General features: G+C 38.1%; 1 protein-coding gene across 1 annotated transcript; it reads left to right on the plus strand.

Moving 5' to 3' along the window:
• Positions 1 to 1377: 1377 nt before the first annotated feature.
• LOC123795140 (pancreatic alpha-amylase) lies at positions 1378 to 8250 on the plus strand. Its single transcript, XM_045801637.2, has 10 exons — positions 1378 to 1571; positions 1890 to 2036; positions 2870 to 3067; positions 3694 to 3924; positions 4698 to 4831; positions 5788 to 5910; positions 6004 to 6103; positions 6366 to 6484; positions 6591 to 6716; positions 8026 to 8250. Exons 1-10 carry the CDS (start codon positions 1404 to 1406, stop codon positions 8213 to 8215), a joined length of 1536 nt encoding a protein of 511 aa, XP_045657593.2. The 5' UTR covers positions 1378 to 1403; the 3' UTR covers positions 8216 to 8250.
• Positions 8251 to 19496: the final 11246 nt, after the last annotated feature.

A 19496-nucleotide genomic window follows, 5' to 3' on the forward strand; every position in this document is an offset into this window, starting at 1 on the left:
CTAGTTCCATCCACTTTGTTGCAAATGGCAAGATTTCATTCTTTTTTATGGCTAACATTCCATTGTGTGTGTGTGTGTGTACCATTACACACGATACACACACACACACACACACACACACACACATATATATATATACCACTTCTCTATCCATTCATCAGTCGATGGACATTTGGGCTTTTTCCATAGTTTGGCTATTGTTGATAATGCTGCTAACTGCCTAGGGGTTCATGTACCCCTTTGAATCTGCATTTGTGTATCGTTTGGGTGAATACCTAGTAGCGAAGTTGCTGGATCATAGGGTAGTCCTATTTTTAACTTTTTGAGGAACCTCCGTACTCTTTTCCTACAGTAGTTGCACCTGTTTTTATTCCCACCAACAGCGTAAGAGGGTTCCCCTTTCTCTGCCTCTTTGCCAACACCTGTTGTTTCTTGTGTTGTTAATTTTAGCCATTGTGACAGGTGTGAGCTGATATCTAATTATAGTTTTGATTTGTATTTCCCTGATGGTCAGTGATGTTGTGCAATCCTATATTTTCTTTCCACAATAGAATGTAAGCTCCTTGAGAGTTAGAATCCTGTTTTATTCATCACTGTGTCCTGAATACATCACATGCTTAGCAAAGAGCAGCATTCAGTTAATGCTTGTCGGGTTAATGGATTAAGTTTTCCCCACCTGTACTAGTATTCTCTTTTATAGGTTTTTACTTACATTCAGGCAGAAATGGGACTGAATTCATCAATTTAGTGTCCTATTGGGTAGGAGAGATATTTAGCTAAAAGAAAAAAAATCCAAACACTCTACTGCTATAGCCTTTGCACTAAGCACATGATTTGATGGAGGTGGGAAAAGGGTCTGTTTCTTCAATTCATGGACATTCAACTTCCAAATGGTTTCTTAAATGTTAATGTAGAAACTTAACTAAAAATTAGAATTGGTGGTGTAAAAATAGAACTGAAATGAGTATCCTTTTCCTTTTTGAAATTGAAACACTATAATGTTTGCAAATAGATGGTCAAGGCAATGTTTTGACTAAAAATCCGTTGGCTCTGGTTGTGATTTTCCTTCTATCAGTGAAGGACTTCGGAAATAAACCCTAATGCTAATTAAATAATACACGATTAAGAATTCTTTACATATAAACTGCCAGATGTTTAAAAAGGTTAATATTCTCTCCATAAGGAAAATATTAAGTTCTAAAAGGTCATGGAGATTGTTTTCCTGGCAGGTTGTTCATAGATATTCTTTATCCGTTAGTATTACTATTAATAATCCTTTTCTGATTATGAATAAACAGTTTACGCCCTACGTATTTATTCATGTTAATATTTACTTAGGAAAATGTGTTTCTTACAGGAGGATAAATAGTGGCTGGAAAGAATGCTGGCAACTTCAAAGCAAAATGAAGTTCTTTCTATTGCTTTCCGTCATTGGGTTCTGCTGGGCTCAGTATGACCCAAATACCAAACCTGGACGGACATCTATCGTCCATCTGTTCGAGTGGCGCTGGGTTGACATTGCTCTTGAATGTGAGCGATACTTAGCTCCAAAAGGATTTGGAGGGGTTCAGGTGGGTATTGTTCATAGTAGAAATTGCAGTTTGCTATCCTTGTAGTATATGGTATTGTGATATGTATCGGTAAAGCTGGAACATTTTACCGAGGAAGAAAAAAGTTTAGTATTGTTGGCAGCTTTATGTTTTGTTTCTGATATAAGCTTTCTTCAGCAGGACGTTTCCAATATGCTGTTAATATTTTCATTTGTTGCTAAAGATGTAGCTGTATATGCAAAGATTCAGAAATTTTTTAGATTATTGGTTAGTTTCTAGAGTATCCAGTGATATAAAGTAACCCATAATTTGATACTTACTATGATTTTTTATTGGTAGATCTCTCCACCCAATGAAAATCTTGTGGTTAATAACCCTTTTAGACCTTGGTGGGAAAGGTACCAACCAATTAGCTACAAGTTATGCACAAGATCCGGAAATGAAGATGAATTCAAAAACATGGTGACTCGATGTAACAACGTTGGTGTAAGTGCATTAAAGTTTCCTTTAAGAAATAATCAGGAAAATAATCTCTCTCTCCTCTCTCCCGTTCCTTCAGAGCAGAATGTGTTCCCTGTTTATTTTTCATTTTACTTTACACTTAAGCTATAACTAACACTTCGTTATTACCTTATGTTCAGCTGCGCAAATTCCTGTATATGTGCTATTTGTCTACTAAAGAAATTTAAGTCACAGTTTAAAGCCGAACTTGTTTATAAAGCAAGTATCAGCTTTCAGGCCTATAACTATACACATTTCTGGGGAATACCTTTCTTGTTAGGAATTGGAAATGCCAGTTGCAATATTTGCTGTAATTTTGATGTGACTTGTAACTCCACCTGTCATTTCCGGGTCCTCTTTCACGTAGGGGTTTTTGATGGTAAATCATTATATTCTTTTTGAGGGGGAGCATGAGAGACAATATTTGCCTTCGGATGCGAAGTAGATAATAGAGACTTGCTGCTTCTTTCTTAGGAGGATGCATGGAAATTTCAAAGACCACTACGCTCTCCTGTCTTAGCTGATTCTTACCTCCCCGCAAAAAAGACTGTTTGCATTTTTTCATAGTTATGGTAGTTTTAGTTCTATCAGTTTATCAGATAGGTAAGTATTTTACCAAGATGGTAGAATGCAGATAGGTATTCAGTTCACATTGATTTCCCTTCACGCTTGACTTTTGGCTTACTAAGAAGATAAGTTAAAAAATAACAAAGACCTATTTTGGAGTGCGATTAACATACCAGAAAGTTTAGTCAATAATACTACATAGATTTCTACCTCTCTATAAGTCCAACTGAAATAGAAACTTTGTTTTTCAGGTCCGTATTTATGTGGATGCTGTCATTAATCATATGTGTGGGAATGCTGCGAGTGCAGGAACGAGCAGTACTTGTGGAAGCTACTTCAACCCTGGAAGTAGAGATTTTCCAGCAGTCCCATACTCTGGTTGGGATTTTAATGATGGTAAATGTAAAACTGGAAGTGGAGACATTGAGAGCTATAATGATCCTTATCAGGTAATTAAAGGAAAAAACCCACAGTGATCTGGATAAAGAGCTATCTCTGATTAATTATCTACATGTAGTTTATTGATCTTCATTTTAAATACTGGCCTGGATTCCTTAGGAAAAGAGGATTCCAAGTTTGACTCTTTAAAAATAAGAAACACAGGGGCGCCTGGGTGGCTCCGTCGTTGAGCGTCTGCCTTAGACTCAGGTCATGATCCCAGGGTCCAGGGATGGAGCCCTGCATTAGGCTCCCTGCTCAGTAGGAAGCCTGCTTCTCCCTCTCCCCTGCCCCCTGCTGGTGTGCCCTCTCTCGCTGTGTCTCTCTCTGTCCAATAAATCAGTAAAATCTTAAAAAAAAAAAAAGAAAAGAAATGCAGATCAAGATTTAAAGCATTTTCCCCCATTTAATTTGTTCCAGTCAAAAAACTCATCTACTTTATTTCCTCCATACTCCATTTTTATACTAGAAAATGTTTCAAAGGTATGTCCATACGAGAATGTCAGCTTCTCCAGTTTCCAATGCAAAGAAGACACTACCGAAATATCTGTTAATGAATAAATGAATGCATTATCAAATGGATTATCAGGTAGAGGCGATGTTTTGTGTATCAATCACAAAATTTTTACCTTAATAGGTCCGAGATTGTCGTCTGGTTGGTCTTCTTGATCTTGCGCTGGAGAAAGACTATGTGCGTTCCACGATTGCTGAATATATGAACCGCCTCATCGACATTGGTGTAGCGGGGTTCAGAATTGATGCTTCTAAGCACATGTGGCCTGGAGACATCAAGGCCGTTTTGGATAAACTGCATAATCTAAATACACAGTGGTTCTCTGAAGGAAGTAAACCTTTCATTTTCCAGGAGGTACATTAATACCTATATGTATCTACATTTCATGGGTATATGAAATAAGATCTTTTAGTTAATTAGAAAATAAGTGATAGATTTAATGAATACAACTTCTGTTCTTTAATGGCTGGCTCATTTATATAGAAGAGTTTTCTTGAACCCTATTTTATTGAGACAGTCTCTAACATCTAATTCTTTATCACAAGAGATTTTATGGAAGTGCAGAGAATTTATTTAGGCTGCAAACATCTGTGTCACTTACCGTCTCCCCAGAGACCATTACAAGAGGCAGATACTATGATAGTGGTTTTCTTGAGCCAGCCTATCTGAGTTTTAATCTTGCCTATAGCACTATTCGCTGTGTTCACTTAGCCAAATTGATTAACCTCTCTCTGCGACATTTGTCTTTTCATGTGAAGAAAAGGAATATGATCATAGTTATGTCTTTGTCTAAATGTTAGTAAGTTAATATTTGTCAAGCACTTAGAAATGTTGTGAACCAGATCTCAAGTGCTATAGAAATGCGAGTCATTGTTATTATTGTCTATGTGCAAGAGTAAAAGTAGGTCCGCATTCTCACAGGACAACAGGTCACCTTGTTATCATGTTATTTTTAATATTGTACTGTATAATTTAGCACAGAAAAAGAATCTTGCCTTAAGGAAAACCATTTGGGGTATTTCAAACAATATAAATAATTTCAAGCCATTTTCTATATAATGTTTACTTGTTGGTGAAAATCTTTAAAGTTCTTATTTAAAATGATATTTTCCCTATATTTCTGCTAGGTAATTGATCTGGGTGGTGAGCCAATTAAAAGCGAGGAGTACTTTGGAAATGGCCGTGTGACAGAATTCAAGTATGGTGCAAAACTAGGCACAGTCCTGCGCAGATGGAATGGAGAGAAGATGGCTTATTTAAAGTGAATGAAATATGATTTCTCTCTTTTTTTTTAAGATTTTATTTATTTATTTGACAGAGAGAGACAGCGAGAGAAGGAACACAAGCAAGGGGAGTGTGAGAGGGAGAAGCAGGCTTCCCGCGGAGCCGGGAGCCCGATGCAGGGCTGGATCCCAGGACCCTGGGTTCATTATCTGAGCCAAAGGCAGACTCCTATTGGCTGAGCCACCCAGGCGCCCCTGAGTTGTCTTTTAAATTATTTCACAGATGTGTTAGTCTTATTATCCCAATCTGAAGTAGTTTAGGAACTTATTTAGAACTTTTAAGGATTCAATTGTTGGTAATCAGGATTACAGTTCCCCAAATTCCAATTTAACATCTTTTTTATTTAGAATGTCAATCATGAGGATCACGAGAAACCCAAAACACACGCTAGAGACTTTATGGATTATATAACTATACTACATTTGACTAATGTTTGCAATATAATATGTGAAGACTACGTTATTATTTAAATGATTGTATCATTTTGAATAGTTACAACATGGCTATGCTAGGGGAATTTACAAATATTATTATCAATTAATTATTTTCAAATATTAGAATATTTATATTATATCAATATAAGAGTGAAACCTACTTTTAACCCAGTTTTCCATTTTGTGTAATATCATATGTATGTTGATCATTCTGAAGTTTCATCTAAATTATGATGTACTGAAATCTCTGAAATGACTTTTTTATAACAAGAATCTTGCAACTGTAACATGAATGTAATACAAGTAATTCATAGACACATACATACATACATGCATGGAATGTATAATATATCTATATATAATTTATAGATATTTTTAAAACCTCCTATAGAATAATCATTTAATTAGAGAATTTCATTTAGGCCTGCTATACCAAAAGAAGTACCCTAAAGCTATTGGAAAGGAATACATGTTTGTGTGTGCATACGTGTTTTAATAGGAACTGGGGAGAAGGATGGAGTTTCATGCCTTCTGATAGAGCACTTGTGTTTGTGGATAACCATGACAATCAGCGAGGACACGGAGCTGGAGGAGCATCTATTCTTACATTCTGGGATGCCAGGTAGGAAATAAAGCCCCCCCCTTTTCTACTTACCTTTTAGTGACACTAAAAATATTGTTTTCTTCTATGATGATATCATTTTGTAACCTTCAGACTGTACAAAATGGGAGTTGGATTTATGCTCGCTCATCCATATGGATTTACACGAGTAATGTCAAGCTTCCGTTGGTCAAGATATTTTCAAAATGGAGTAGTAAGTTTTTGTGTTATCCAAAATATCTTTTTCTCAAGAAAGGGAAGGCAGTTTTAAAATATGGCACTAGAGAATGAAAAATTGGGGAGAAAATGGTCAGAACTTGGTAAAAGGCTATCAAAATACTGAGGGAGTTAGATTCCAACTGAAAACAACTCAGAGACACAGGACAGACTGGGTTTGGTGGACTGGAGAGGAGAGAGATAAATACTTGAGATGTTAAAAAGTCTGAGCTTTTTAAAATTTTTTCTCTTTACTTTAGGATGTTAATGATTGGATTGGACCACCAAATAATAATGGGGTAATTAAAGAAGTTACTATTAATCCCGACACTACTTGTGGTAACGATTGGGTCTGTGAACATCGATGGCGTCAAATAAGGTGGGCATTCTTATCTAGAGATGTCCTCTAGTAATAAACATTCTTAACATTTTATTTCAAACTGTTAACATATTCACCAGCATTTTATGTGGTGTTTTATTTTTAGGAACATGGTTGCGTTCCGTAATGTAGTTGATGGCCAACCTTTTACAAACTGGTGGGATAACGGTAGCAACCAAGTAGCTTTTGGAAGAGGAAACAGAGGATTCATTGTCTTTAACAATGATGACTGGTAAGTAGATATCAATTAGAAATCATATTTTATCCCAATATGTTCTTGGTTTACTACTTTCTCTTCTTGCACATTTACTTTTCTCGTTTCTGAGAACAGTATGTAGTCAGCAGATTAAAAAACCACGGAAATTGGAAGAAAAATGATGATGCTTCTCTTCTGATTTCTTTATAAGGGCTTTCTGTTCAAAGTAGAGTTATTTCATGTGCATCCTTGCCTATCATGTGCAGATACGAGGCACCCATATAGGCTCGCATATACACCCCACCCCAAATACACAGAGTAGTTAATATAAAGGTTGTGAAAGCACTAGAAGAACATGTCTTATAGCCCCCCTTCCCTTTTTATATAATGGGAAAATATTGCCTCAATACTGAAGTACATGTTTTTAACTCTTTTTTTCAAGTATTCATATATCTGGTTTTTTGGTCTTCTTTTTTCACTTCCTTGTATCTCTGACAAATAATATATTTTTCAAAGCGTATGTATAAAGAACATGTATCTTATGGTTGGTCAGTGATTCACCTCAGGAGATATTCAAGTTTTAGTTCTGAGACTTCTTCTTACTTTCATTTGCTTATACTTCCATCCTCTCCGTCTAGTCTATTGATTCCCAAATATATAGAAGTATGGCTTAGAAGATGTCTTTGCAAGCAGTTGAAAAGTCTCAGTTCCAAGGCCAACTTTCACTCATGCTTAGCTCATTTTAGCCTATATTATATTTTGCTGACAAAAAGGTAAAACAAATATATCTCTTTCTTGCCAAAAGAAGCTATGGCTAGTCCTTTAATTTCTGTCTTTTGGATGGGAGAAGGAAAATAAATTTATGAGACAGCTTTATATTTCAAACCATACACTTGTTCATAAAAATACTGGATTATTTTTATCTCCAGCCCAAATTCACTTTCTCCTCTTGTGAAAAGATTTTTGTAGTAATAATCAAATTTAAATTATTGAACATAATTAGTATTTTCTTAAGTTTAGATGAGGACATATTTAAAATATCTGTTTACCACAGGAAGGACTTTTATCTAAGGGTGACAATTCACTCAAATCTTCACTAATAGTCCCTCAGCCGTAATTTCGTGATAATATTCACTGCTGACTAGGGAATCGCTAAGTCTTCTGTAAGATTACTTTCAGTCTTGGAAAACTGTTCACATCTACTGGAGAGGTCTCTGCATTTTCTTCTCACTGAGACCTTGACTGCTTAGGGCTCTACAGCACAAAGTTCAGCCTCTAGAGATAATCTGAATTCTTGCTTTTAATTGTGATGAATTCAAGTTAAATCTTAAGTTTTATTTTATAGGGCATTATCTTCAACTTTGCAAACTGGTCTTCCTGCCGGCACATATTGTGATGTCATTTCTGGAGACAAAATTGACGGCAATTGTACAGGAATCAAAATCTATGTTTCTGGGGATGGAAATGCTCATTTTTCCATTAGTAACACTGCTGAAGATCCATTCATTGCAATTCATGCTGAATCTAAATTGTAAAATTTGAAATAAATAAATACGCATACTCAGAGAAATAGCCAAGTGTATTTCTTTCCGTGTGTGTGTGTTTGTGTTTTTATAATTCATTAATTTTTGGTAAAAGCTATAAGTAATCAACTTGAAAAACTCAGAAAACTTGGGGCGCCTGGGTGGCTCAGTCGTTAAGCGTCTGCCTTCGGCTCAGGGCGTGATCCCGGCATTCTGGGATCGAGCCCCGCATCAGGCTCCTCTGCTGGGAGCCTGCTTCTTCCTCTCCCACTCCCCCTGCTTGTGTTCCCTCTCTCGCTGGCTGTCTCTATCTCTGTCAACTAAATAAATAAAATCTTTAAAAAAAAAAAAAGAAAGAAAAACTCAGAAAACCATAAAAAATCACATGTAATTATATAATTATGAGATTGCTACAATTAACATCATGTTATATTTTAGGAGACTCATGATGTCTTGTCATGTGTCAATGGAATTTCTAAGAATTCGGAGAGACATCTTAACAAATATGTTCAGTGCCATTAATACCAAATTTCCCAGCGTGTATTTATGTATTTCTTCCATCAAGTGTTTCTAACATTTAGGGAGAGCTGATTTAATGATTCCCATACAAAGTTATAGCATTTGAGCGACTTCAACTTTATGAAAGACCGTCTACAGTTAATAAGTTAAAAAATAAAATAAATTTAAATTATGCAAGGTATATGTCTTAATTTTATGGAACTCATAGGAATCTTCTACTTTCTTTCTATATTTTTCTCTTCTTTGTAATGTCTTTAACTTGATGTAGATGTATGGGTTTTTTGTTCCATTTCTTAACCCCCCGTATGGATGGATGTAATTACTTAGGACTTTCATTACGCCGTATGTTCTGGATTTTCTTCCTGATCCTCTAGCTGTTCATTTTCCTTCACCTTGACTTTAAATGTGGAATTTGGTAAGGATCTCATCTGGGTCTTATAAAACTCTCAGTTGTTTTTCTTATGCTTGACTGATAAAATAAAAGCCATAATTTGGAAACTCTCTCTTCTTATTTTCTTCTTTCCTCCAGTCCTAATGAAGAAAGTGTACTTCATTATACTAAAGGCCATCTTCCTCGTGTGTTAATATCACCCGATTTTTATATCATGGGGGACTTTATTTCTTAGATTACTCTTTCTCAGCATGTCTGGGTGGCTCAAATCTGTTCAGCATCAGACTTGATTTTAGCCCAGGTCATGATCTCAGGGTTGTGCGATCAAGCCCCGCATGGGGCTCTGCACTGGGCATGGAGTCTGCTTAAAATTCTCTCTCTCTCCCTCTTCCTCTGCCCCTTTCCCCACATCTCTCTCTTTCTCCCTCTCTTAAAAAAAGAAAAGATTATCCTGTCTCTTCTAATTTCATAATATTTCCCTTTCTGCTAGATTAGTCCCCTTAGATTACATGTATTAGTCTTGCACCTAAAAAATCCATGACTCTCAGATTTTTTCTAGGTACAGCCCACTTCTTTGCTTCCTTTCCTAGTCAAACTTCTGTTTTTGCCACGTAGTCTCTACATCTTCAACATTAGTCATTTTCATCTCCTCATCATCCAGTTTCTAATCATGACTTCACTGAATCTGCTCTTGTCAACATCACCAAAAACAGTGATGTTTACTAATCCAATGTACTTCTCTATCTTCATTTTACTTTATTTTGCAACAGTATTCAACATGGTGAGCCACCCTCTCCTCCTCTCGTCCTTCAGCCTCTGTCTACTCTCCAGTTTTCCTTTTCTCTCACTGGTTGCTCTTTTTCAGATTCTTTTACTGGCTTATCTTCTGTTCAACCTAAAGACTCATTTGGATCTAATTCTCTCTCTTTTTTTAATCCTCTCCCTTCTAAGTGTTTGCAATCTTTTCCATGGATTTAAAACACAGACTTTTACATGAAGACCTATATCTCCAATGCAGATCTTTTCTTGGACTTTAGCCTCACATTTCCAACAGATGTTTGACTCCACTTCAAGATTTCACAGATGTCTTATACTTAACATATTCAGAATGTAACCATCATTTTTTTTTCTTCAGCAAGCTTTTTGCTTACTCCCTGGTGCCCTGTCTCACCACTTACTTAGAAACCTAGGGTATCACCTTGACTTTTCCCCTTCTCTCAACAAAGCCCAATCCCCTCACATAAACCTTAGCATGACCTATTAATTGTATCCTCAAATTATCTCTTGGTTCCTTGCACTTATTTTGTATCATCTGCCTCTTCATCCAGGTCATCATCATATCTCACTTGTATTCCAAAACGAGTGATCTGTTTGTACTGCTTTACTCCCTCAGTCTATTTTACTAAAAACCACAAAAGAACAGTCATAAAATTTAAAGCAAATTATAACTGTCATGCTTAAAATTCTCAAATTTTTATTGCATTTAGGATAAAATCCCAACTACTCATGATAACCCACAAAACCACACGTTGTCTTGCATTAAAGTAGCTCTCCACACTCAGCTTTGCTCTTTCTCTTGGCAATCCCATACCCTCAGCCATGCTGGCTTTTCTCTGTTTTCTTGTATATGACATGTTATTTTTCATCTTGGGGACTTTTTTGCATGTTTGTCCTCACATTCTTTGGAATGCCCAATTATGGCTGGCTCCTATTCTTTATAAATGTTCCTTAACTCAGTGACTGGCATCATCATTCATTCACTTATGTAAGTAACAAATCTGGGTCTCATCTCTGAAATACCCTTCTATTATATCTCCTAGATCTAATCACAGTTTTATTTTACAAATATTTGCTATTTTCTCTCTCAACTGCCACTACCTCTTCATCCGTTTATTAAACAACTAAAATCTCTTATTTTACCTCCATTATTATGAGAGAAAGACCACAGGTGCACAACTTAAAGCCAGACTTTATTGTTTATAACAAAGGCATTGCAGGATGGAAACAGGGAGAGTAACCACAAGCTAGGGGCTGGGATTCTCTTACCAGTTTGGTAACATATCAGAATTACACGCTTTCTTTTATATAATATTGTACCTAGGGAACACTTTTAAGAATTTCCTGGTGGGGGGCACTTGGGTGGCTCAGTGGGATAAGTGTCTGCCTTTAGCTCTGGTCATGATCCCAGGGTCCTGGGTTTGAGCCCTGCATGGGGCCAGCAGGGAGTCTGCTTCTTCAGCACCTTCTACCCCTCCACCACCTGCTCTTTCTCTCTCTCTCTAATAAGTAAATAAAGTCTTAAAAAAAAAAGAATTTCCTGTTGGTTAACAGGGGAGCAGAGTGTCCATGATACTCAGGTAATGATGGGGTACTCAGGTAAATAGTTGGGAGCAATGACATCTATACTCTCAGCAAGGGGGCAGAAGATGAACATTAGGAGGGTAAGCTAGGCAAATACAAAAGGGGATCTTTTTTTTCTTTTAATAATTTTTATTTTGTTATATTAGTCACCATACAGTAGATCCCCAGTTCTTGAGGCAATGTTCCATGATTCATTATTTGCATATAACACCCAGTGCACCATGCAATATGTGCCCTCCTTAATACCCATCACTGGTCCATCCCAATCCCCCACCCCCTCCCCTTTGAAGCCTTCAGTTTGTTTCCCAGAGTCCACAGTCTCCCATGGCCAACTCCCCTTCTGTTTACCCCCCCTTCATTCTTCCCTTCCTTCTCCCACCGATCCTCCCACGTCTTATGTTCCATAAATGAGTGAAACCATATGATAATTGTCTTTCTTTGCTTGACTTATTTCACTTAGCATAATCTCCTCCAGTCCCGTCCATGTTGCTGCAAATGTTGTGTAATCGTTCTTTCTGATGGATGAGTAATATTCCATTGTATATATGGACCACATCTTCTTAACCCAGTCATATGTTGAAGGGCATCTCAGCTCCTTCCATGATTTAGCTATTGTGGACAATGCTGCTATGAACATTGGGGTGCATATGGCCCTTCTCTTCAATACGTCTGTATCTTTGGGGTAAATACACAGTAGTGCAATGGCTGGATCATAGGGTAGCTCAATTTTTAACTTTTTAAGGGACCTCCACACTGTTTTCCAAAGTGGCTGTACCAACTTGCATTCCCACCAACAGTGTAAGAGGGATCCCCTTTCTCCACATCCTCTCCAACATTTGTTGTTTCCTGCCTTGTCAATTTTTGCCATTCTAACTGGTGTAAGGTGGTATCTCAAGGTGGTTTTGATTTGAATTTCCCTGATGGCTAATGATTTCGAACATTTTTTTCATGTGTCTGTTAGCCATTTGTATGTCTTCATTGGAAAAGTGTCTGTTCATATCTTCTGCCCATTTTTTGATTTGACTATATGTTTCACGTGTATTGAGTATGAGAAATTCTTTGTAGATCTTGGATACCAGTCTTTTATCTGTAGTGTCATTTGCAAATATCTTCTCCCATTCTGTGGGCAGCCTCTTAATTTTTTTGACTGTTTCCTTGGCTGTGCAGAAGCTTTTTATCTTGATGAAGTTCCACAAGTTCATTTTTTCTTTTGTTTCTCTTGCCTTTGGAGATGTGTCATGAAAAAAGTTGCTGTGGCTGATGTCAAAGAGGTTGCAGCCTATGTTCTCCTCAAGGATTTTGATGGATTCCTGTCTCACATTGAGGTCTTTCAACCATTTGGAGTTTATCTTTGTGTATGGTGTGAGAGAGTGGTCAAGTTTCATTCTTTTGCATATAGCTGTCCAATTTTCCCAGCACCATTTATTGAAGAAACTGTCTTTTTCCCACTGGATGTTTTTTCCTGCTTTGTCAAAGATTAGTTGCCCAAAGAGCCAAGGGTCCATTTCTGGGCTCTCTATTCTGTTCCATTGGTCTATGTGTCTGTTTTTGTGCCAGTACCATGCTGTCTTTGTGATCACAGCTTTGTAGTATAGCTTGAAATCCGGCAACGTGATGCCCTCAGCTTTGTTCTTCCTTTTCAACAATTCCTTGGCAATTCGGGGTCTTTTCTGGTTCCACACAAATTTAAGGGCTGTTTGTTCCAGTTCTTTGAAAAATGTCATTGGTATTTTGATTGAGATGGCATTGAAAGTGTAAATTGCTCTGGGTAGCATGGACATTTTAACTATGTTTATTCTTCCGATCCATAAGCATGGAATATTTTTCCATCTTTTTATGTCTTCTTCAATGTCTTTCAAGAGTGATTTGTAGTTTCTAGAATATAGGTCCTTTACGTCTCTGGTTAAGTTAATTCCAAGATAACGTATGATTTTTGGTGTATTGTAAATGGGATGGATTCCCTAATTTCTCTTTCTTCAGTCTCATTGTTCATGTATAGAAATGCACTGACTTCTGAGCATTGATTTTGTATCCCGCCACATTACTGAATTGTTCTATAAGTTCTAGTAATTTGGGGGTGGAGTCTTTTGGGTTTTCTATATAGAGTATCATGTCATCTGTGAAGAGAGACAGTTTGACTTCTTCTTTGCCAATTAGGATACATTTTATCCCTTTTTGTTGTCTCATTGCTGTTGCAAGGACTTCTAGTACTATGTTGAATAATAATGGCGAGAGTGGACATCCTTGTCGTGTTCCTGATCTTAAGGGAAAGGCTTCCAGCTTTTTCCTGTTGAGAATGATATTCGCTGTAGGCTTTTCATAGATGGTTTTTATGAAATTGAGGAATGTACCCTCTATCCCTACACTCTGAAGGGTTTTAATCAGGAAAGGATGCTGTATTTTGTCAAATGCTTTTTCTGCATCAATTGAGAGGTTCATATGGTTCTTGACTCTTTTCTTACTGATATGATCTATCACACTGATTGATTTGTGAATGTTGAACCACCCTTGCATCCCAGGGATGAATCCCACTTGGTCTTGATGGATAATCTTTTTAATGTACTGTTGGATCCTATTAGCTAGGATCTTGTTGAGAATTTTGGCGTCCATATTCATCAGGGAAATCGGTCTGTAATTCTCCTTTTTGATGGGATCTTTGCCTGGTTTGGGGATCAAGGTAATACTGGCCTCAAAGAATGAGTTTGGTAGTTTTCCTTCTGTTTTTATTTTTTGAAACAGCTTCAGGAGAATAGGTATTATTTCTTCTTTGAATGTTTGGTAGAATTCACCAGGGAATCCCTCAGGCCCTGGACTCTTATTTTTGGGGAGGTTTTTGATCACTGTTTCAATCTCTTCATAGTTAATTGGTCTGTTTAAATAATCAATTTCTTCCTGTTTCAGTTTTGGTAGTTTATAGGTTTCCAGGAAGGCATCCATTTCTTCCAGGTTGTTTAATTTATTGGCATAAAGCTGTTGATAAAAGTTTCTAATGATCCTTCTTATTTCATTGGTGTTGGTTGTGATCTCTCCCCTTTCATTCATAATTTTATCAATTTGGGTCCTTTCTCTATTCTTTTGAATAAGTCTGGCCCATGGCTTATTGATCTTATTTATTCTTTCAAAGAACCAGCTTCTAGTTCTGTTGATCTGCTCTACTGTGCTCCTGGTTTCTAACTCATTGATCTCTGCTCTAATCTTGATCACCTGCCTTCTTGTGTGTGGGTTAGGCCTGTTCTTCTGTTCCAGCTCTACCCTTTTGAGGTGAGAATATAAAAACTGCATTTTAGATTTTTCTATTCTTTCAAGTGAGGCTTGGATGGCTACGTATTTTCCCCTTAGGACCGCCTTTGCAGTGTCTCACAGGTTTTGGACCAATTCGTTTTCATTCTCATTGGTCTCCAGAAATTGTTTAAACTGATTTTTAATTTCCTGGTTTACCCAATCATTTTTGAGCAGGATGGTTCTTAGTTTCCAAGTGTTTGAGTTTCTTCCAAATTTTTCCTTGTGATTGAGTTCCAGTTTCAAAGCATTGTGGTCTGATAATATCCAGGGAATAATCTCAGTCTTTTGGTACCGGTTGAGACCTGTTTTGTGACCCAGTATATGGTCTATTCTGGAGAAAGTTCCATGTGCATTTGAAAAGAATGAGTATTCTGTTGTCCTGGGGTGTAGTGATCTATATATATCTTTGGGGTCCATCTGGTCCAGTATGTCATTCAAAGCTCTTGTTTCTTTGTTGATTTTTTTTAAGATTTTATTTATTTATTTGACAAAGACAGCCAGTGAGAGAGGGAACACAAGCAGGGGGAGTGGGAGAGGAAGAAGCAGTCTCCCAGCAGAGAAGCCTGATGTGGGGCTCGATCCCAAAATGCTGGGATCACACCATGAGCTGAAGGCAGAGGCTTAACAACTGCGCCACGCAGGCACCCCTCTTTGTTGATTTTCTGCTTAGGTGATCATCTGTCTATTGCTGAGAGCGGAGTGTTGAGGTCCCCTACTATTAACATATTATTATCTATATGTCTCTTTATTCTGGTTAAGAGTTGGCTTATGTATCTAGCTGCTCCCCTGTTGGGGGCATAGATATTTATAATTGTCATATCCTCTTGTTGGATACATCCTTTAAGAATAATATAGTGTCCTTTTGCATCTCTAACAACAGTCTTTAGTTTAAAATCTAATCTGTCTGATATAATTGCTACCGCAGCTTTCTTTTGAGGTCCATTGGCATGAAAAATGGTTTTCCATCCCTTCACTTTCAGTCTGGATGTATCTTTAGGTTCAAAATGAGTCTTTTGTAGACAGAAAATGGATGGGTCATGTCTTTTTATCCAATCTGCAACCCTGTGGCATTTATGGGAGCATTTAGGCCATTCACATTGAGTGTGATTATTGAGAGACATGATTTTAATGATGTCATGTTTCCTGTGAAGTCTTTGTTTCTATAGATTGTAAATTTCTGTTCTGTATCACTCTTGGGGCCTTTTTACTTTTATAGAACCCCCCTTAATATCGCCTGTAGGGCTGGTTTGATGGTTACGAATTCCTTCAGTTTCTGCCGATCCTGGAAGGTCCTTATCACTCCATCAATTCTGAATGACAGCCTTGCTGGATAAAGGATCCTTGGCTGCATGTTCTTCTCAGTTAGAGCTTTGAAAATATCCTGCCAACCCTTCCAAGCCTGCCAGGTCTCTGTAGACAGGTCTGACATTATTCTGATATTTTTCCCTCTGTACGTAAGGATTTTCTTTCCCCTGGCCACTTTCAATACTGTATCCTTGGATCTAATATTTGCGAATTGCACTCTGACATGACGTGGTGTAAGTCTGTTCTCATTGACCTTGGGAGGTGTCCTCTCTGCTTCTTGGATATGAATGCTTGTTTCCTTTGCCAGATTAGGGAAGTTCTCAGCTACAATTTGTTCAAATATCTCTTCTAGGCCTCTCTCTTTCTCCACTCCCTCGGGGATGCCGATGATTCTGACATTGGAACATTTCATTGAGTCAGTAATCTCCCGGAATCTACATTCTTGAGATTGAATTTTTTTGAGGCAAGTTTCTGTTTTAACTTTCTCTTCTACCATCCCATCCTCCAATTCACTAATTCATTCTTCTGCCTCATTTACCCTGGCTGTCAAATCGTCTAGTTTAGACTGCATTTGATTCATAGCATTTTTAATTTCTGCCTGACTCACTCTCATTTCTGCCCTTAGAGATTCTATATTCTCATTAATATTTTCATTAATAGTTTTTTCAAGCCTACACATCATCTTGACCATTGTTACTCTGAACTCCATTTCTGATAATTTGGTTATATCCATATCCATCAGTTCTGTGGCAAAGGCCACAGACTCATTATCTTTTCTTTGCTGGGGGGTATTTCTCCTCCTCATCATTCTGATGAGGAGAGGTTGTGGGAATGCCCAGAGCCCAAATTATTGACCAGGACACAAGCAGTGTGTACTCATTTTATAGGGACCTTAGGGATGTAGGCTTCTTCATTTTTCAGCCTGCCTTCTGGGGGAGGGGCCTGCCACACTGATACTCAGGCAACTCTGTTTGGGGAGAGTTGCCCCGTCCCCTGTGAGGGGGGGTGGGGATGGGCACAATGTGAGCCGGTATTTCCAAGCTTTTGTTCTCTGGCGGCTTTCCCTGCGGTTTTCTGTGGCTCTTTGGAGAGTCAAAGCAGCAGTGGCCATATCCTAGCCTCTGTCTCAGAACAGAGAGATCACGGTCCGCTCTCCACTGAGCTCTTTTGGCCACTTTAACTCTGTTTCTGTCGGTGCTGCTAAAAACCCTACAGCGTCCTGGGTTGTGCGCCCCATAGCCTGTGTCCCAGCCCTCACTTCCAGGGCCCACACGTCTCTGTCCTTTGTGCTTCTAACACCACCAGCCACCCTGGTTCCCGTGTGCGCTCCCAAGCTCCCTGTTTCAGTATGGTTAGCATGTGCTCCGGAGCGCTGGTTTTTCAGTCTGGTCGCACGTGCACTCCCAAGCTCTCAGTTTCAGTCTAGTTTGAGTGTGCGCTCTGGAGCTCCGGTTTTCAGTCTGGTCACGTGCATTCCCAGTCTCAGTCTGCTCTCTCGCGGGTGCTGGTCCTCAAGTCTGGCCCACACCCCAGTGCAAGTGGTTACTGCTTCCTGGCAACTGAGCATGGGGAAGCAGTAGCCTCCCCCTTCCATTTATCTTCCAATATCCATGCACGGATTCACAGCTCCCCTTTCGTACCTCAATACTCAGAGCTGGAGATGTTCATTTGTAGAGATCCAGATGTATCTTCCTGCATCTCAAGGCTGATTCCGTGGGTTTTCAGGATGGTCTGGTAGATATCCAGCTCGACTCGGGACCAGCTGAGAAAGGGTCTCCTACTCCTCTGCCATATTTTCTCCTCCTTGTGGAAAGTGGTGACTTTTCTGTTCATAGAGTTTCTGCTACTCTTTTCTTCATTCTCCAGTTGAGTTCATAGGTATTCAGAATGGTTTGGTAGCTCTCTAGCTGAATTCCTGGGACCAGATGAACTTTAGGTCTCTTGCTCCTCCGCCATCTTGGAACACCGGCCTCGAAAGGGGTTCTATCATGGGGCAACAAACAGTATGTTTGTATAAAGCTTAAAGAGCTTGTCCAGGAGCATGAAACATCAAGGATGTCTGTTATTTGAGATCTTAACCTTTACAATACCAGACCACCCGTGCTTCATGTTCTGTTGATTATGGAGATTCTGACTACAGCATCGGCATTGCTTTAGTCTTCTTTCCTTCATTCCAGTCTCTATCATGGAGCCAGAGTGATCTTTTAAAATGAGAAATCTACCACCAGCACCACCACTACAACTTTCCCAAAATTCTATCAGTGTATTACCACTTACCTTGAGATAAAAGGCCAAATTCTTAGCAGGACGATACAACCTGTCTATGTCTGAAGGCTCCCCTCACAAAACTTTCATCTTTAACTTTTTATTCTAGCCATACTAATGTTTTAGTTACTCATCAAGCTTCTTTTATCTCCTCAAGGTCAACTCAAGGAACACTCTGCTTCTTCTACTTGGAAAGTTTTTTCCTCACCTTGTCTCCTAATTAACTTCCATTCATCATTCAAATCTTAGTTCAAAGACCACTTCTGCATTGACATTTACCTAGGGTTATGTCAAGTTCTTCTATGTCATGACTTTTGGTACTTTTCTTTTTATCACTCATCATAGTACTATGGGACAATGTCTATTTTGTTCTTTATTGAATCCTTGAGTCAAGACAGTGTTTGGCACATCTTAGGTAAGAGCTCAACAATTATTTGTAAAATAAATTAAGATCATGAAATAGAATAAGAAAAAATATTGCAATTTTTGGGAAAGAGTGCTAGTGATTCTTCCCATCTCCTCCCCAGTTTTTCCCAAATTAAATTAATTCCTGTTAACACTGATTTATTAGGTCATAAATGCCATGTAATTTCAATAGAAGCAAAATGTATTTGACAAAATTAAACATCTTTTCATAATAAAAACTCTCAATGATTAGGTATAAAAGGGATTTACCTCAACATAATAAAGGCTGTATATGACAAGCCCACAGCTAGCCTCATGCTCAATGGTGAAAAGCTGAAAGCTTTTCCTCTAAAATCAAGAACAAGACAAGAATGCCCATTCTCACCATTTCTATTCAACATACTACTAGAAGTCCTAGCCAGAGAAATTAGGCAAGACATAAAAATAAAAGCTATCCAAATCAGAAAATAAGAAGTAAAATTTTCTCTGTTTGCAAATGACACAATCATCTACATGGAAACTCCTGAAGACTCCACCCAAACCTGTTAGAACTAATAAATTTAGTAAGTTGCCAGATACAAAATAAACATGCATATATCAGTCTATTTCAATACAGTACCAATGAACTAGCAAAAGAAAAATTAAGAAAGCAATCTCATTTGTAATATCATGGAAAACAAATATTGAGGGATAAATTTAACCAAGGAGGTGAAAGATCTATACACTGAAAACTCTAAGACATTGATGAAAGAAATTGAAGACACA

The sequence above is a fragment of the Ursus americanus genome, chromosome 12, assembly GCF_024610735.1.
Source record: "Ursus americanus isolate L20-20 chromosome 12, mUrsAme1.1.p, whole genome shotgun sequence".
Classification (NCBI taxonomy): Eukaryota; Metazoa; Chordata; class Mammalia; order Carnivora; family Ursidae; genus Ursus; species Ursus americanus.

Excerpts from the sequence above, each read along its gene's own strand:
- LOC123795140 (XM_045801637.2), top strand. The coding sequence starts at position 1,404 with ATGAAGTTCTTTCTATTGCTTTCCGTCATTGGGTTCTGCTGGGCTCAG. Across the intron at positions 2,037-2,869 it reads CTCGATGTAACAACGTTGGT|GTCCGTATTTATGTGGATGC; the intron begins GTAAGTGCATTA and ends TTTGTTTTTCAG. Across the intron at positions 6,717-8,025 it reads GTCTTTAACAATGATGACTG|GGCATTATCTTCAACTTTGC; the intron begins GTAAGTAGATAT and ends TTTATTTTATAG.